The sequence below is a fragment of the Hylobates moloch genome, unplaced genomic scaffold (genome assembly GCF_009828535.3).
Source record: "Hylobates moloch isolate HMO894 unplaced genomic scaffold, HMol_V3 SCAFFOLD_6, whole genome shotgun sequence".
Taxonomy (NCBI): domain Eukaryota; kingdom Metazoa; phylum Chordata; class Mammalia; order Primates; family Hylobatidae; genus Hylobates; species Hylobates moloch.
Genome location: NW_026652281.1, coordinates 93,571,787 through 93,588,208, shown reverse-complemented (window position 1 = coordinate 93,588,208; position 16,422 = coordinate 93,571,787). Strand labels below are relative to the sequence as shown.

Here is a 16,422-nt window from a genome sequence, read left to right as displayed (position 1 = left end):
ACCGGGGGCGGTGCCCCAGCTGGAGGCTTCTCACGAGCAGGTGCGGGCGGCCGAGGCCCGGCAGGTGGGCGGTCCGTTTACGCTTCCCAGACGGCGGGAAACCTCTCCAGCGCACCCCGCGTCACTCCCAACCCAGCGTCTAGGGGGCGGGGGTGACCTCCAACGCGACCCCCCCGCGGAGGGAGGAAGCAGGGAAGGCGTGGTCTCCCCGCCTGGGAGGAGTGAAGACTCCTCCTTCTCATACCTGGTGGGGGATACTGAGGCCGAGGCGGACGGGAAGGAGGTCTTAGGGGAGGGACCAAAGAGTCGTTTTAGGCGCATATATATATATATATATATATGGATATTTGTCAGCCGGAAACCTCTTTTCAAAAGCCCCAGGGTGTCTCTGGCCATTGAATAACTTTCCTCAGTAGCAAAGTGAGGGTTTTGTGCGCGTCGAGGGCGCGTTGCGGCGGACAAGAGGCAGGTTTAGGAGGGACACGGTTCAAGTTCCGAGTCCATCCCTTAGCTGCCGCTTGCACGTGGGCAAATTAATCTCTCCGAGCCTCCATGTTCTTATCGGGAACGTGGGGCAAAGAGTTGGGGTGAGGGCGAGGTAAGGCTTCCGGTTCCTGGCCTGGCGCAATAGGTGCCCAAGCACTTTGGCCACTGGCTGGTGCGAGTGAAGTGTGACAGTGCGGCCCGACTCGGCGCGGGGCGGGTGGACACACCTCCCCGCGAAGCTTAACGAGCTGGATTTCATTCCATTCCGGAAGCAGCTTGAGGTCGGGGCGGGGTGGATGCAGGAGGCCAGAGCTGGGAGGCCCGGGTCGAAGGTCCACCGAGACCCGGGGACCAGGCCAAGCGCAGCCCTGGCGCGGCGGACTGGCCGGCGTGGTCAGTGAGTGAGAGTTGCAGGCAGGAGGGCGGAGACCGAAGATAAGCTATTCCTTATCTTCAGACCCGGAAATGGAAGCCGTCCTCACCTGAGGGCGGTTTTCTCTAGAGCAGGCCCTCGGGGCACCCTAGCCAGCCTCACCTCCCGGAAACTGGAAATCAGGAGACCTGGCAGAGCGCCTTAGAGAGGGCGCGTTTGAACCCTCCTAGGATGTCCTTGGGGAAAGGAAGTCGGAGTTTAGAGAAAGGAACCGGGCAATTTCATCATTTCCACGGACTCACTTCTCTGTGGGATCCGTCATCTGGGAAGTGGGTTTCTAAATTCCCCACTTTGAAATTTGCTTTTGGGAAATGTGCAGTGGTCTTCAGACACGGACAACAGGGTTGTCTTTGTTTAACCGACCACGTTGCACTCTTTCATGATATTTAGTCCCGATTAGCCAATTTTAAACAGTTTGGGGCTAGGTAAAGTGGCTCAAGCCTGTAATCCCAGCACTTTGGGAGGCCGAAGTGGGAGGATTGCTTTAGCCTAGTAGTTCAAGACCAGCCTGGGCAACATGACAAGACCCCATCTCTACAAAGAATACAAAAATTAGCCAGATGTGGTGGTGTACGTCTGTAGGCCCAGCTACTTGGGAGGCTGAGGTGGGAGGATCACTTGAACCCAGGAGGTTGAGGCTGCAGTGAGCTATGATCATGCCGCTGCCCTTCAACCCGGCTGACAGAGCAAGATCCTGTCTCAAAAAAAAAAAAAAAAAAGTTGGGGTTTAAGGGGCTAGCTGTTAGTGAGAGGAGCCCAGGAATGAATGGAGCAACGTTCTTTGAGGCCTGGGTTGGTCAAGTCTGGTGACTTTTTCTCTGTTGGAGGTTCCTCTCTTGGGGTCCAATCCTGCCTTAAGGAAATGACATCCCCTGTGACCAGATCTTGAACCTCCCAATTACTGGTTCTGGCTCCTCTAGGTACTTTGGGAATCCAAGGTGGATTTGCACCTACATCCAATCCAAGATAGCTGGGTTTCTACCGGGTCTGGCCAGCACCCAAAGCCCGAAAGGACTAGTCAGTGGGACTCAGATGTGTGAAGTCCAGCCCTTCCATCAAGTAGCTTTAAACCTTATCCATATTTTGCCAATACCGTTTCATCTATGCCCTGACACCCCCGCCCACCACCATACACCTTTTTTTCTTGGTCTTTTGAATGAAAGCCCAGACATGGTGTTTCAGAGCAGTTTCATTTAGAGGTCCCGATGTGGTGTGAGGGGTTGTAAAAAGCTCTGGATCAGAAGCCAGGTCCCTGGGTTTTTGCCTCAGCTGTAATTTACTGGGCAATCTGAGCAAGTTATTCCCCTCTTTGGGTTTGTTTCCTCATTTGCAAAAGGAGAGTTCTGAGGTCGTAGGGGAGGTCTCCTGTTCAGTGAAGGAAAGTAGCTGTGGGGTGGAACTAAGCCCAGGACACCCCCTCCCCCAGCTCTCCCCTCCAGGGGCCCCTCGGGCGATGCACCCACCGGACACACCATCAAAGGTGAAGCAGGCCTTGGAACTCTTGGTGCCAAGACAAGGAATAAACAAACAAGCCAAGGTAATTTCCCTCTCCCTTGGAAACAAAGCTGGGGTGGTCTGGAGAGGCGCTGGAGAGTGCCAGGTGGAAATCGGCCAAACAGGCGTGAGATGATTTCCCTGCCCTGCGGGGAACATCTGAGGACACCGAGGCCAGATGTGTTGATTTTGTCCTCTCCCTGGTGCGATAAAATCCTCATCAAGAGCATTTCTTTGGGCCGGCCTGCCTGGGGGGGACCGCAGCCTGCTCTGGTCTTCCCTCTGTCTCCAGAGTTGTCTCCCATGTTTCTCCTCTTGTGGAGAATCTCCTCTTATGGAAGAGCCCCGGCTGCTTCTGCACTGTCAGCGGGAGCGCTTGCTGAACGGGCTTACTCTGCTCCAGAGGCACAGTGAGTGTCTGGGTGCCCGCCAAGCTCCTGCCGCCAGCCTCCTCCTCAGGCCCAGCCTGCCCACCCCTCCCCCTCAACGAGGCTCCTGCTTCCTTCCTCCATTGCCACCTTCCATTCTCCATTGAGGAGCCAGTTATTGATCTTGGCCCATTTCTCAAAGTTGCTGCACTCAAATTCCATCCTCAGCACAGACGGATTCCCCAGCCACATCCTCCCCCAGGGGAATGGCCCAGTCCCTCTTCCTGGGCTTGTTGATGGAGGCCCTACCTCACACCTGCCCCCCTCCCAATAAGAGCCAGTACCCAAGTCTGGGGAAGTGCCATGTTGAGGATGGGGATTCTTCTCTGTGCTCCCTGCCTGCTCAGCCCTGCTGTGAGCACCCAGAGGGCAGACCTAATCTGGTTCACCAAGTGCCCAGTTCAGGGCCTGGCACAGGGCAGGTGTCAGTTAAGTGCAGGCTGCACAGCCAGAGTTGCCGTGTTGCTTGCAAGCCAGAAAGTATGCCCAGCCTCCTCCTCCTCTCCAGAAGAACCAACCTAATGATGAGTCGGAGTCAGCAGATCAATGCGGTGGGGAGCAGGAACAAGGCACAGAATGTGCCTGGGTCTTTCAATGCAGTGGCTGGGAGGCTGCCTCTTTCAGGAAGGTGGGGTTGCAGGGGCCACCATGGGATCCTGGGCAACAGGCCCCTCTCCCCACACCTTTCCCTCAAGCCCTATGTCCCCACCCAGATGCCAGGCCTGACCACGAGGTGGTGTGCAGGGCTGGAACAGGGCCGCCCCAGCACAGGACCTGAGGTTAGGGCTGAGTACGGCCCTATTTCTCATGCAAGCAAGTCACTTAACCTGTTCTTGTAACAGAGGACTAGACATTCCCACCCTGTTTACCTTTCAGGAGGGATACTGGGAGGAAGACACGAGAAGGTTCTGGGAAGTGCTCAGTGTCACAGCAGTATAAGGCGTCAATGTCTGCCTATGTGGGTGAGGGATGAGGGTAGTGACCCCTGCCACCTAGCTCCAGGCTAGATGTGCTATGTGAGAACTCTGTGTGTAGACCTGGCAGGCCAGGTGACCCCTCCCTACCCTTATTTTACCGAAGCATCATTAATGCCTCTCAAGGCCACCTTGGAAGTCACAGCAGAGACTCCCAAGAGTCCTCCCAAACTGTGAGACACAGCTGGACAGGGTAGGGGAAGGTGACAGTCATCTTTTCACTGGGTTAAATACAAGTAGTCCAAAAAAGATCCAAAATAAAAAATGCCATTTTTATTTGTTGAACATAATTTAAAACTGTAACATAAAAAGATTTCTCTGTCCATCACCAGAAATCCAGAAGACACCTGAAGAGGACTGACTGTTCCTTTGCCACGGGGAAGGTCTGATGAAAAAATTAAAATCCCATGCATCCCTGGCCCTTCCTCCACGTTGCCCCTCAGAATGCCTGCAGCTGCAGCAGGCAGGAGGCAGCAGGAGAACCCGGGCTGTGGAAGGCCCCTCTGCCTCTCTGGGAAAGCTGCTGGGGAAGCCAGAGGTCACAGTGCATTGGAGGCTTGGCTTTCAGCCACTGGCCAGGCCAAAATGAAACATCTGCTCAAGTCTCCCCAGGCACCTTGCTGGGGGTGAGTGGGAGAAAGAAGTGGAGAAAACTGATGCTGGACCACAAGTTATCACCCTGTACCTTGGCCTTGAAGTGGCCCCTGCTGGCACAGGAGCAGGGTGAGAGTAAAAGTAAATAAATAAAAGCGACATGCTTCAAGGAGAGAGGGTGACAGACCCACTGAAGCACCCCATGTCCTGGCTTGACCAGGGATAAGCCAGGGCGTGATGATTTAAAACACTCTGATCTGAGGCCAATGGCATCAAAATACAAATTGCTGAAGTGGGAGAGGGAGTGAAGGGCTGTTTGTTAGGGGGACTACAGTGGAGATTCTGGCCAGTGTGGGTGGGCTCGCCAGTGACCCCAATATTTCCTTTGTGTAACAACCAGAGTAAGAATTAGGATGCCCAGGCTGCCCTCTACTGGCAGTTTCTGCGAAGGACCACAACACAGCAGCACCCAACCTGCAACCCACAACAGCCGAGACAGGAGAGGGAGAAAGAAGAAAGGAAGAGAGAGAGAGAGGAGAGGAAGAGAGAGAGGAGAGGAAGAGACAGAGGAGGGGAAGAGAGAGGAGAGGAAGAAAGGAGAGGAAGAGAGAGAGGAGAGGAGAGAGAAAGGAGAAGAGAGAGAGAGAGAGAATATCAGCACTCAGGGAGGATGAGTGGCTACACCTCCTGCCAGCTTGAAGGCATGGCTGGGGCCTCCTACTGGGAGGCTAGAAGCATCTCCATCGATTTTAGCAGGTTCCTCCATCTCAGCCTGGTCTGCAGAGGGCCCTGGAGGAGGAAGGCCTCTGGTGCTCACTTCAAAGGCATCGAGAAGAACTTGTTCCCAGACTTGCAGCGGACTTGCTCAGTGTGCACGCGCAGCAGCACCTCAGCATCTTCAAACCCATCCACGATTGCCTTAAAACAGCAGCCAGGGGAGGACAGTCACATTAAGGGGCATCTGGGACCCAGAGGGCACTGCAAACAAAACCAGCTCACCCAACTTGAGAGGCTGGGCGAGGTTGAGGCTGCAGGTTCCAGGCTCTGCATTGGTGATCTTGTCTGATCACTTCTGTAATCTCTGAGGTTGGTCCTATCATCTCAACTTTACAGATGAGGACACAGATGCTCAGAGCCCTGGATCACAGAAACAATAAAACCAGGCCTGGGACCCAGGTCTGCTGGAGCCCAAACTAGAGCTCTTTGCCACCTCCAGCAACATCAGGCTAAGAGCAAGGTGGCTCCTTAATGGGGGACCACAGCTGCATCCAGCCTGCACATGTTTGGTTTGGCTTGCAAAATGTTTTTTAAACATCCAAATTAGTTGCTGACATTTGAAAACTGACAGATTACATGTAAAAATCTAGGTTTCTGGCTTCTCTTATGAAGCAGAAGTGCTGGCAACTCTAGGCCAACCTTCCCACATGGCCACACTCCCTACTGTCTCCCCAACCAGGGCTGGAGTATCAGCCGCCGCTTACCACTTCATGTAACCTGATGGTTCTCCTCCAAGGGCGCAGATGGGAAAGTGGAATCTTTCAGCTACTTATCAAAATTTGATAGACTCTGGGGGCTGGATGTTCCTTACACCTGGTACATTTCACCCATTTTCAGTGCCAGGCCCGAGCCTCTGACCTCTGGGCAAGTGGCTAGGACTTCAGGGGAAGCCTGCAGCCTCCTCGCAGATCAGTGTTCTAGGACAGTGCTCCCCATACTGTAATGTGCACACAAATCCCCAGAGATCTTGTTAAAATGTAATTCTGATTTCTTAGGTTTTGGTGGGGTAGGGGCAAAGAGCTGTATTGTTAACAAGCTTCAGGTGACACTGAAGCTGCCGGTCCAGGGGCCACACCTTGAGTTGCAAGGGAAGGTGTTGGGGTCTCCTGCCATGTCATTTGTTTCCCAGGGATTCAGGTTTGGGTGCCTCATCCTCCCCCTCTCCAGCATCTGTCCTGTCATTTCTGGACTTTCAGCGCCCTCTGTGCTCCCACCCTGGAAATTCACCTGTAGTTCCTGCAGGCACTGCCCCTCCAGCTGGAGACGTGCATCACCCACACACCAGGCCAGGCTGAGGTGGAAAGAAGGGTCCTGGGGAGGGAAACGAGAGGCAGGTGGTCACCTGGACCCCTTGGCAGGCCCTGCAATCACAGCAGGTCTGTGACAGAGCTGTCGTGTCATCACTGCTGGATCCCTGGCCTGCCCAGTGGGAGACAAGATCCTTAGTGTTGATCCCAAGCACCCTCCACAGACAGACAAAACAGCACAGGACTGGTCCTTGCTATGGACTGAATCGTGTCCCCTCCCCCAAATTCATGTAGCCCTAACCCCCAATGTGATAATATGTAAAGATGGGGCCTTTGAGGGGTAATCAGGGTTAGATGAGGTCATGAGGGCAGGACCCTCATGATTAGTGCCCTTTAATCACAGAGAGCTTGGGCACTGCTCTCTCTCCCTGCAGCCCCCAACCCCTGCCCCACCATGTGAAGGTGGCCATCTATAAGCCAGGAAGAACCCTCACCAGAAACCGACCACGCTTGGCCGGGTGCAGTGGCTCCCACCTGTAATCCTAGCACTTTGAGAGGCCAAGGCAGGTAGATCACCTGAGGTCAGGAGTTTGAGACCAGCCTGGCCAACATGGTGAAGCCCTGTCTCTACTAAAAATACAAAAATTAGCTGGGCGTGGTGTTGCACACATGTAGTCCCAGCTACTTGGGAGACTGAGGCAGAATTGCTTGAACATGGGAGGCAGAGGTTGCAGGGAGCTGAGATTGCGCCACTGCACTCCAGCATGGGCGACAGAGTGAGACTCTGTCTCCAAAAAAAAAAAAAAAAAAAAAAAAAAGACATCAACCACGCTGTCACCTTGATCTTGGACTTCTAGCCTCCAGAACTGTGCAAAAATACATTTCTGTTATTTAGGCCACCCAGTCTATGGTATTTTGTTATGACAGCCTGAGCTAAGACAGTCATATTCACAGAGGCTTTCCTTGAAGTATCATAGAGGGTCATTACATCTGTGACATGAAAGAAAATCCACCCTCTATTCGGATCTAGGACATTCCAGTATACACCATACTTTTCAGATGACATGAACAAAATCCCCAAAGTCTCAAGTTTTGAAGCAACAATAATTGTCTCCATTCAAATTCATACTTATCTCCCTCAGCACGGTTTAAAAACATATATCAAATAAAATGAATGGCCCTTCAAAGCCCTGATAGTCGACTTAGAGTCCAAGTGCCCTTGGAGGGCCTGGGCAAGGTGCAGGAAGGTGTGTGAAGCTACAACTCTTCTCTGAGGGTCAATCTGACCAAAAATTATTAGGGACATCTACTTAAAAAATGTGAAAACAACATGGGAACATTATAGAGCAGAAGGTACAAATCTCGGGCGTATTTAGGATATAAAGCAAGATTTCTAAGAAATGTTGGACTTTGGGTGGGCTGCATCGACTACACCTCAAAGCCCTCACCTCCCGAGGTGTGCATCCTCAGAAGGCTGGCATTCGGAGCACCGACACGGGAGGTTCTGAAGGGTCTTCGGTTTGCCTCTTACGAGGGCTTCTTTAAAGACAGTTTTATTCTCATTAGAAATGGCTCAATGGAGAAGCAGCAGCCCCATTCATTACCTGGTAGAAAGTGGTGAGGTCGAATTCCTCCATGACTCTATCCACCTCTGAAACCAGGTCCAGGAACTGGGCATGCCCTGAAGTGACCTCAAGCCCAATAAAGGTCCTGGGGAGAGGAAGACAACGCAGGCATGAGATGCAGCCTCTGAGAACACCAGCCATCTGTGCAGCCGAGGAGGAGCCAGGCAGAAGGCCAAGAGGCCTAGGCCGTGGGTCTCACCGTCTCCCTGGTACACTCGCTTTCCTGCTCCATGAGCCAACTCTCTCAGTCCTCAGATTCTCTGTCTGTAAATCTTCCTTTCCCAGTTCTCACCCACACAGCTCTCCTCCCTCCCCTGGATCTAATAACCCTTCCAGGAACGCCTTCACCCACCACTGCCAAGTCACGAACCCAGAAGCTTCTGCACCTCCATTCTCCATCATCGTTCCAATTGCAAATGACTCCTGTCCTCAAGGAGGCCTCTTCTCAAGGACTTTGCTCCCTGGCATCTGCCGCGCCTCCCATAACCACTCAGGCACGCTCTCTCTCATCTTTAAAAACTCTCCCCTGAACCCATGGTTGCAGCCAGTCCCCATCCCATTCTCAGTGAAACTTCTCAAAAAGATGATTTGATCCACCATCACTCTCTTTCTCACCTCCCATCTTCAACCCACTTTGCTGGAAGTGCTCTTGTCAAAGTTGCCAACAACCTCCATGTTACCAAATCCAAGGGACACTTCGCTGTCCGCCTCGTACCCGCCCAGCAGTATCTCACACAGTGGACTCTTCCCTCTTTGAAACCCTTTTCTCTCTTGGCTCCCAAGACATCACCTGCCACGCAGTCCTGATTTAATCCTGCCTCCCGTCTCCCGGTTCAGGGTCCTCTGCCACCCTCTCTGCTCTCCAGCCTCCCTGTGGTGAAGATCACTGGATCTTCTCCATCTGCACTCTCCAGGAGGCTGATCTCACCCAGCCCTGCTTCCCACACAGGCCAGCACTGCCCACATTTCTATCTCCAGCTGGTCCCTCTCCTGAACACCCAGTTGTATATGTGACATTTCCACCTAGGGGTCCAATAGACAGCAAAACCTAACAGGTACAAACAAACAGGTACAAAGAAGAACTTTTGCTTTTCATCCCACCAGTGTCTCTTATCACAGAAAACGGGGCCAGTTGTTCCAGCCTCAAACCCAGGAATCAATGTTCGTCTTCCCCTTGCTTCACATAAATCCAACCCATTGGTAATTTGGTTGCTTCTGCCTCTAGTGTATCTCCAATGTGTCCACCTCTTGGTCTTCCATGGCCACCCTAAGATTAGGCCACCAATGGTCCGACACCTGGCTCCTCTCTGGTTTCCCTGCATCCACTCTTGCTCCCTTCTATCTTGCCCCCAGACTCCATGGCCACAGACACACCATCTAGCCAGACTGACATCCCCAGATATAGATCAGATCATGCCTCTCCTCTGTTCAAATCCCTCCAATGGCTTCCATTGTACTGAAAATTCAAACTCCTTACTTGACCTTGCAGCCCCTGGATGGGCTAACCCTGCCCATCTCATCTCCTATCATTCTCCCACATGCTTTCTGGGGTCTGCCTCACTGGCCTCCTCAAACATGCTGAAATCTTCCCTGCCTCGGAGTCACTTGGTTTGCTATGTCCTCTGCTTGAAGCTCTTGCAACAGCTCTTCCCAAGGCTGGCTTCTCATTCTCAGGTCACCATCAAATGCCATCTCCCTGGCCACTTCCCTGGTACCCTCCTGGACTACCCACTCCTGAACATCATATCACACCACAGTTATTAACAAACACTCTCATTACTTGTTTATTGTCTGTCTCCCCTCCGAATATGAGACTGAAAAGAGCAGGGGCTGTGTCTACCTCTTCACTGATGAATCCTTAGCATACAGCAAATGCCTGGCACAAGTGGGTGCTTAACAAACTTGTGCAGCATGGAATAAATGAACAAATAAATGAGGCCCCTTTCAGAAGTGCTCAGAGAAGGTGGCCCAGTGAGTGCATCAGACAGGGAGGCTCGGTTTGAAGGCAGGATAATCATTTCTTCTTATGTTCATCTAACACTTTAATACTTTTAACTTTTCAAAGGCCTTGGGGCTCATTTGAGCCTTACAACTGCCTAACAATGGATGGTGGGAGGCGTGTGCCAGTGTGAAAACGAAAGGTCACAGAGATGAAGACATGGACCAAACACCACAACTGGGATGGAGCTGGGCAGAAACAGGTTATCTGACTTTCACAGGTTTTCACTAAACCAAGATGCTTCTCTCAATCTCTGTACACCACCCGCCACATGCTCCTCCAGTCATTATTTATTTATTTATTTATTTATTTTTGAGAAAGAGTTTCACTCTTGTCGCCCAGGATAGAGTGCGGTGGCGTGATCTTGGCTCACTGCAACCTCCTCCTCTAGGGTTCAAGCGATTCTCCTGCCTCAGCCTCTCGAGTAGCTGGGATTACAGGTGCCTGCCACCACACCCAGCTAATTTTTTGTGTTTTTAGTAGAGATGGCGTTTTGCCATGTCAGGCAGGCTGGTCTCGAACTCCTGACCTCAGGTGATCTGCCCGCCTTGGCCTCTCAAAGTGCTGGGATTACAAACGTGAGCCACCGCACCTGGCCTTTTTATTTATTTTTTTGAGACAGGATCTCACTCTGTTGCCCAGGCTGGAGTGCAGTGGTGCAATCTTGGCTCACTGTAGCCTCGACCTCCAAGGCTCAAGCGATCCTCCCATCTCAGCCTCCCAAGTAGCTGGAACTACAGGCACACACTACCATGCTGAGCTAATTTTTGTATTTTTCATAGAGACAGGGTTTGGCCATGTTGCCCAGCTGGTCTGGAACTCCTGAGCTCAAGCTATCCACCTGCTTCAGCCTCCCAAAGTGCTGGAATTACAGGCATGTGCTACTGTGCCTGGGATCTCCCAGTTATTTTTCTTAAAGAAAGGTTCAGATTTGGGGATAGCTGCCTTTATAGTCATAGAGTTGGTTAAAAGCAAACAAAAAACGGGACAAACAAGTCCAGAAATAAAGCACTCAATTTTTGCACCAAAGAATCTTCCTCTAATGGTGATTGGGGGTTGGGAGGACCCACCTGGTTTTCTCTTGATTGGTGTAAATCTTTACCTGGTTGGCAGTAAAGAAGAATCTGAAATTTAGAAGACCATATTTCAGGAAAAATCGTAAGAAAAAAAGCAGAAAAAATAGCTTATGTTAAAAAAACAGCACTTTGAAAATATAGTTAACTCATTTTGCACTTAATATTATCACCCCATTATGCAGGTGGTATACTGAACCCTAAAACATTAGAGCTGGACAAGACCTTGAAATCACCCAGCCCGAGTAACACACAACATCGTCCAGGTGCTAGTAAAAATTTTACTTTGTTAATAGCAGTTCATTTCGATAAACAATTTGAGACTATCTCAACTTTACTGATGGGAACTGAGAAAGCCTTATTGATCAAGTAGGTGATAATGGACTACTTAACAGCTGATTCATTTCTTGCAGTTTTTTAAAAAATAGACGACTCCGATTTCATCTAAGCAATCACAAGAACATTTCTTCGTGTGTCAGGGCTGAGCTCAAGCCTTTGCACGCTCCATTTCTCGAATTCTCATACAACTCTGTGAGCAGCCTACAATTATGCCCATTTTACAGACAAAGAAACGGGGGCATGGTGAAGCTGAATTTAGTGAGCCAGGATTTGAACAGTCAGTCTGCCTGTTTCCAGAGTCCTTGTTGTCACCTATGACCCTTTAGTGAGGGGAATAGGTCTGTTGGTGTGAAATCGAGACAGATGCCCCCACCCACCCACCCCTCAGATCAATAACACAGGAAGAGTCAGGCTCAGCTAGGTAAGTGCTTTGACTTGGACTGGTTCTGTCCTTTGTTCTCTGAGACACTAGCAATCTCACCGTGGAAAGTCTCGTCACAGAAACAGATCATTTTACAGCCCCCAGGCCAAGGGTCTCACTCCCATCTGAGGGAACATAATATACCAGCATGCTGGGTAGAGCCTCACAATCTGCCCAAGGGCAAAAGTCAGTCAGCCAACTCTCTGCCTCTGGAGAAAATGTAAGGGATCACAGAACCACCAGGAGCTCGGTTAAGTGAAGCTTTTAGGAAGAGTTCTCAAGGTGTCTCCCAAACATCCTGGAGTGGACACTGGATGTCTGTGCCCAACCAAAACTCCTTCTCCTGGTAACCTCGTGTTGCAGGATGGCTCTCCACCCCTACTCCAGAGGCAGGCTGCCCAGGCCTGGCCAAACAGAGCTTAGCATTTCTTCAGTCACAGCAACAGAATCAGGGGTGCACCGCCCACTCTTGGTCACCTTAGGCTCAACCAGATGATCAAAGTTGAAGGGACCACACCTGCCCGGGCTTCACTCATGACACAGATCCTTTCCTCAGAGGGAACCAGCCCAGGGGTCCAGGTGCTGTTTTCTAGTCTCTCAGTGAGCAAGGGAACCAGCCACATATACATCCCACAGGGATCAGTATTTCTTGCAATGGACTTTAGGCAGAGTTTTCCTAAGTCCCAGCAAGGGACTCATGCCCAGTTAACGAACCACTCTATGCAGGGGTGCCCAGGCCGTGGCTTCCCTGGAGGGGTGCAGTTCATGCCGTCTTCCTAGCGCAAGTGCAGCGTGCCAGTCATCAGCACTAACATAGCCACTCTCCTCCTTCATCCAGGGGCAGAGTTTCCGCAGGATAAGGGAGGCACTCTGTGTGGAAGGGCCTGTTAACTCTTTACTCCCAAAGAAAGCACACAGGAGCCGGGTCAGACCAGGCAGTCATGGCTGTGACTTGTGCTGAAGCCAATCAGAGAGGGAGGCTGTCTTTCCAGGCTGGTACACCATTAGCCGGGAGATGCGGTGGCTTCATCATTGTGACAAAGGAAGGGGACAGAGCTGAGATGGTGAACAGTCTGCCTGTGGTGGTGGCAGTCAGGTGCCATCTGATATCTTGTCACCCCAGTCCACTCATGCATGAGCCAGTGCTACCTCTCAATCTTTTAGTTATACCAGCCTATAAATTTCTCTTTGGTTTAAGCCACTTTGGGTTGGGCTTCTGGCACCTGTGGTTAAGAGAGTCCTGATAATATACAATCAATCAATCAATTTGATAATGACAATACAAAGAGGGGGAGGGCTGGACTAGGTTGAGAGATGAGTTTCAGTCCTGATTCCCTGGCCGAGTGACTGGATTGGGACAAATCCTGTCCTCCTCTGGCCCTCAGAAGGGGTTCAGCTAACTGAGCAGTTTCCCAGTTGGGCAGTGATATCCTATGGAATTCCTGGGCCTATGGCCCTCTGAACTGTGGGAATGGGGCTTTGGCTAGAAGACTGTTTATTTCTGTTTTACACAGCCACACGTCAGGCTTTTGTGCAACACCTCATTTGAAAAAAAGCTCTGCTGATAAAGGCAGGGTCAGAAAACCACCAGCCGGGCGGCTTCTTAGGCTCCTTCTAGTATCAACAGTAGAGGATCCAGAAAGATATTCTCTGGGCTCCCTCATTCCCACTCCATGACTCACCAAGCATCTATTTGATGTCTACTGTGAGCAGAGCACTTGGAAAAAAGCTGCGGGGTAATTCAGAGAGAAGCCACCGTCCTGGCCTGGAGGAATGTGGGCTCCAGGAAGGAAGATGGACACAGGAATGACTGCATATGAGGGTGAGTGAAATGACCACCAGGGGTAAAGAACCACAGGACCGACTGATCTCTAGACGGAGGGGTCACCTGTGAAACAAGCACAGGACCGACTGATCTCTGGACAGAGGGGTCACCTGTGAAACCACAGGACCAACTGATCTCTGGACGGAGTGATTCTGCAGGAGATGCCAATCAGGAGAGCCTCAGTGAAAGAGCAGGGTTTTGATCTGGACCAGTCTAGCAGGAGATGCATTTCTGGTAGGAAAAGAGTTATGAAATAATGCAATAGGTAAGGAGGAGAAAAAGCCCCAGGCTGGCAGACAAAACCAGAAGTGGGGTCTGGTACTAACCCTTCACCCAAGTGGTGTGCTGAGGGCACCCATAATCTCCTTTCACCCCCATAGGCCCCCAGTGAGGTAGCTCCCACCATTACCATGACCTGTTTGACCTATCATTGTGAAATGATAACATATATGTTGGACTCAGCCTCCAGTTCCTGACACAGAGATCCTAAAACCTGTGTCATTTCCTAAGCAGTGGGGGTGCTAGGAGCATCTTTTGTTCTATTATCTGGTCTGTGACCCTGGCTCCTGACACAGAGCTCCTAAATCCTTTGGGATTTCCTGGGTGACAGGGGCATCTTTGGTTCCAATGAGGCAACTCTTGGTGGGGTCCTGGATGGGGGCTGATCACAGAAAGAGCAAGGCATGATTAGAAGCTGGGAACTTTCAGCTCCACCCCCTACCCTTGTGGGATGGGAGGGAAGCTAGGGACTGAGTTAATAATCCATCATGCCTACATGATGAAGCCGCTGTAAAAATTTGGAACTACAGGGTTTGAGGAGCTTCCCTTGGTGAATAAGAACACACCCATGTGCTGGGAGGGTGGCTCACCCCCAGCTCCACAGGGTCAGATGCTCCCATGCTCGGGACCCTTCCAGACCTCAACCTATCTCTTCATCTGGCTGTTCATGTGTATCCTTTAATATATCCTTTGTAATAAACTGGCGACCTAGTAAGTAGACTGTTTGCCTGAATTCTGTGAGCCATTCTAGCAAACGATCAAACCTGAGGAGGGGGTCCATAGAACCTCTGATTTGTAGTGAAATCAGACAGATGTTATGGGTAACCTGAGAGTTTAACACTGCAGATGGTGTCTGACATGGAGCGCAGTCTTGTGGGACTGAGCTCTTAACCTATGAAATCTGCACTAACCCTGGGTCATTAGTGTCAGAATTGAGTTCGATTATAGGACACCCAGTGGGTGTCTGGAGAGTTGGGTAATTTGTTGGTGTGGAAAATCTCTACACATCTAGTCACAGAAGTGCTGGAAATACTGAGCGAGAGCTTACAGAAAAACAGTTGGCTTTTCCTACAGAGCAGATAAGGCATCAGGGGTGTCAAGAGCTTCCATGGCATACCCAAGGTCACGGAGGACAAGAAGTAGAGCAGGCAGCCCCAAGAGAGGGGCCATATTCTATCTTTAGGTCTGGCCTGCCTGCTGGGGTAATGCCCACAGTAGCTCAGGAGAGGAGAAGCCGTGGAGGGGAGGGAGCAGAGAGGCAGAGGGAAGCACTCACCTCTGGAAGGAGGTCATACGAGCTTTCAGAGCCTGCACGAAGGGGAGGATCCAGTGGTGGCGCAGAACCACGCTCTGGGACAGGCTGAGGTGGAATGCCTCCATCCTTACCAGCCGGGGGACATATGTCTGGGCATGGGGCAGCAACACATCAAGCAGATCCAGGAACTCCTCCTTGGCTTCATCTGGAGGGGAAGGGTAAAGAGGGCGGGCCGTTCTCTCAGCCAAGGTGCCACGGCTGAATGAAAAAGCCCAGAAGGCAGAGGGAGGTCCTTATTACTCTGGGTTTGGGGAGAAAATTACTTGGACAGCAGCCTATGTCTATGTCTTCTAATAGAATTTTATTTTCATTTTATTTATTTATTTATTTATTTGTTTGTTTAGAGAAGGAGTCTAGCTCTGTCGCCCAGGCTGGAGTGCAGTGGTGCAATCTCAGCTCACTGCAAGCTCCGCCTCCAGGGTTCACGCCATTCTCCTGCCTCAGCCTCCCGAGTAGCTGGGACTATAGGCGCCCGCCACCACGCCCGAATAATTTTTTTTTTTTTGTATTTTTAGTAGAGACAGGGTTTCGCCGTGTTAGCCAGGATGGTCTCCGTCTCCTGACCTCGTGATCCGCCCGCCTCGGCCTCCCAAAGTGCTGGGATTACAGGCGTGAGCCACTGCGCCTGGCCTTATTTATTTATTTTTTTAGATGGAGTCTCATTCTGCCAGAGGTTGGAGTGCAGCAGCACCATGACGGCTCACTGCAACCTCTGTCTCCTGGGTTCAAGCAATTCTCCTGCCTCAGTCTCCTGAGTAGCTAGGATTATAGGCACCCACCACCACAGCCAGCTAGTTTTTATATTTTCAGTAGATACAGGGTTTCACCATGTTGGCCAGGCTGGACTCGAACTTCAGACCTCAGGTGATCCACCTGCCTCGGCCTCCCAAAGTGCTGGGATCACAGGCGTGAGCCACTTCTAATAGTATTTTAATAGGTATTTCTGGGAAGTCCCAGCTAGAGCAATCAGACAAGCGAAAGAAACAAAAGGCATTCAAATTGGAAAGGAAGAAGTAAAATTATCCTTGCTTGAGGATGATATGATCTACTTGTCTTTTTGTTGTTGTTGTTGTTGTTGTTGTTCTTTTTTTGAGACAGTCTTACTCTGTTGCC

General features: G+C 51.1%; 1 protein-coding gene and 1 long non-coding RNA gene across 4 annotated transcripts in view; one reads left to right on the top strand and one right to left on the bottom strand.

Annotated features, from left to right (window-relative positions):
* Positions 1-122: 122 nt before the first annotated feature.
* LOC131383844 (uncharacterized) lies at positions 123-4,928 on the top strand. The gene is made up of 3 exons (XR_009214213.1): positions 123-247; positions 2,346-2,456; positions 4,148-4,928. It is a non-coding gene; the product is annotated as an uncharacterized LOC131383844 (long non-coding RNA).
* Positions 4,067-16,422, bottom strand: part of USB1 (U6 snRNA biogenesis phosphodiesterase 1) — a 20,736-nt gene continuing 8,380 nt past the window's right edge. For all 3 annotated transcript variants that reach the window (XM_058441049.1, XM_058441048.1, XM_032157491.2), the window contains exons 3-7: positions 15,271-15,454; positions 11,128-11,181; positions 8,038-8,143; positions 6,414-6,497; positions 4,067-5,327 (exon numbers count right to left, since the gene is read on the bottom strand). In XM_058441049.1, coding sequence (XP_058297032.1) covers positions 5,223-5,327; positions 6,414-6,497; positions 8,038-8,143; positions 11,128-11,181; positions 15,271-15,454 — 533 coding nt within the window. In that variant the 3' untranslated portion in view covers positions 4,067-5,222. The remainder of the gene's footprint in view (positions 5,328-6,413; positions 6,498-8,037; positions 8,144-11,127; positions 11,182-15,270; positions 15,455-16,422) is intronic.